Source organism: Penaeus monodon, chromosome 22 (assembly GCF_015228065.2).
Source record: "Penaeus monodon isolate SGIC_2016 chromosome 22, NSTDA_Pmon_1, whole genome shotgun sequence".
Taxonomy (NCBI): domain Eukaryota; kingdom Metazoa; phylum Arthropoda; class Malacostraca; order Decapoda; family Penaeidae; genus Penaeus; species Penaeus monodon.
Genome location: NC_051407.1, coordinates 11,777,473 through 11,777,937, shown reverse-complemented (window position 1 = coordinate 11,777,937; position 465 = coordinate 11,777,473). Strand labels below are relative to the sequence as shown.

The following is a 465-nucleotide window of genomic DNA, read 5'->3' as shown; positions in this document are numbered from 1 at the left end:
TGACCAGCATCAGCCCTAAGGCGATGTCGGGCACGCTCGGCGACACGCAGGTGGTGAAGCGCACCTACATGGACGCGGTGCCGCTCATCCTCGACAGGATCGTCAAAGGCGTCAACAATGTTGCTCACGACTAAGGCTTTCTCAAGTGGAAGATCTTCAGCACAGCGCTGGAGATCAAGAAGAAACAAAATGCGTCAGCGTTCGTGAACAAGACTCTTGACTTTGTGGTGTTTAACAAGGTCAAGAAGCAGCTGGGAGGCGAGCTGCGCTTGATTTTGGTGGGCGAGGCTCCTCTGTCGGCCGACACACACACCAACATCCGCGCCCTGTTCGGCTGCGACGTTCCAGGTGGGCTACGGCGCCTCCGCGACGACCGCGTGCATTAGTGCACGGGGCACTGCCACGCCCTGCCATGGCTTCCAGGTGACTCTCATGGACTGGGAGGACGGTGGATACTGCACCACG

The 465-nt window shown here is 58.9% G+C and overlaps 1 protein-coding gene across 1 annotated transcript in view; it reads left to right on the top strand.

Moving 5' to 3' along the window:
• The first annotated feature begins 23 nt into the window (after positions 1-23).
• Positions 24-465, top strand: part of LOC119587333 (long-chain-fatty-acid--CoA ligase 3-like) — a 660-nt gene continuing 218 nt past the window's right edge. Inside the window, exons 1-2 of the mRNA XM_037936081.1 lie at positions 24-119; positions 153-348. Coding sequence (XP_037792009.1) covers positions 24-119; positions 153-348 — 292 coding nt within the window. The remainder of the gene's footprint in view (positions 120-152; positions 349-465) is intronic.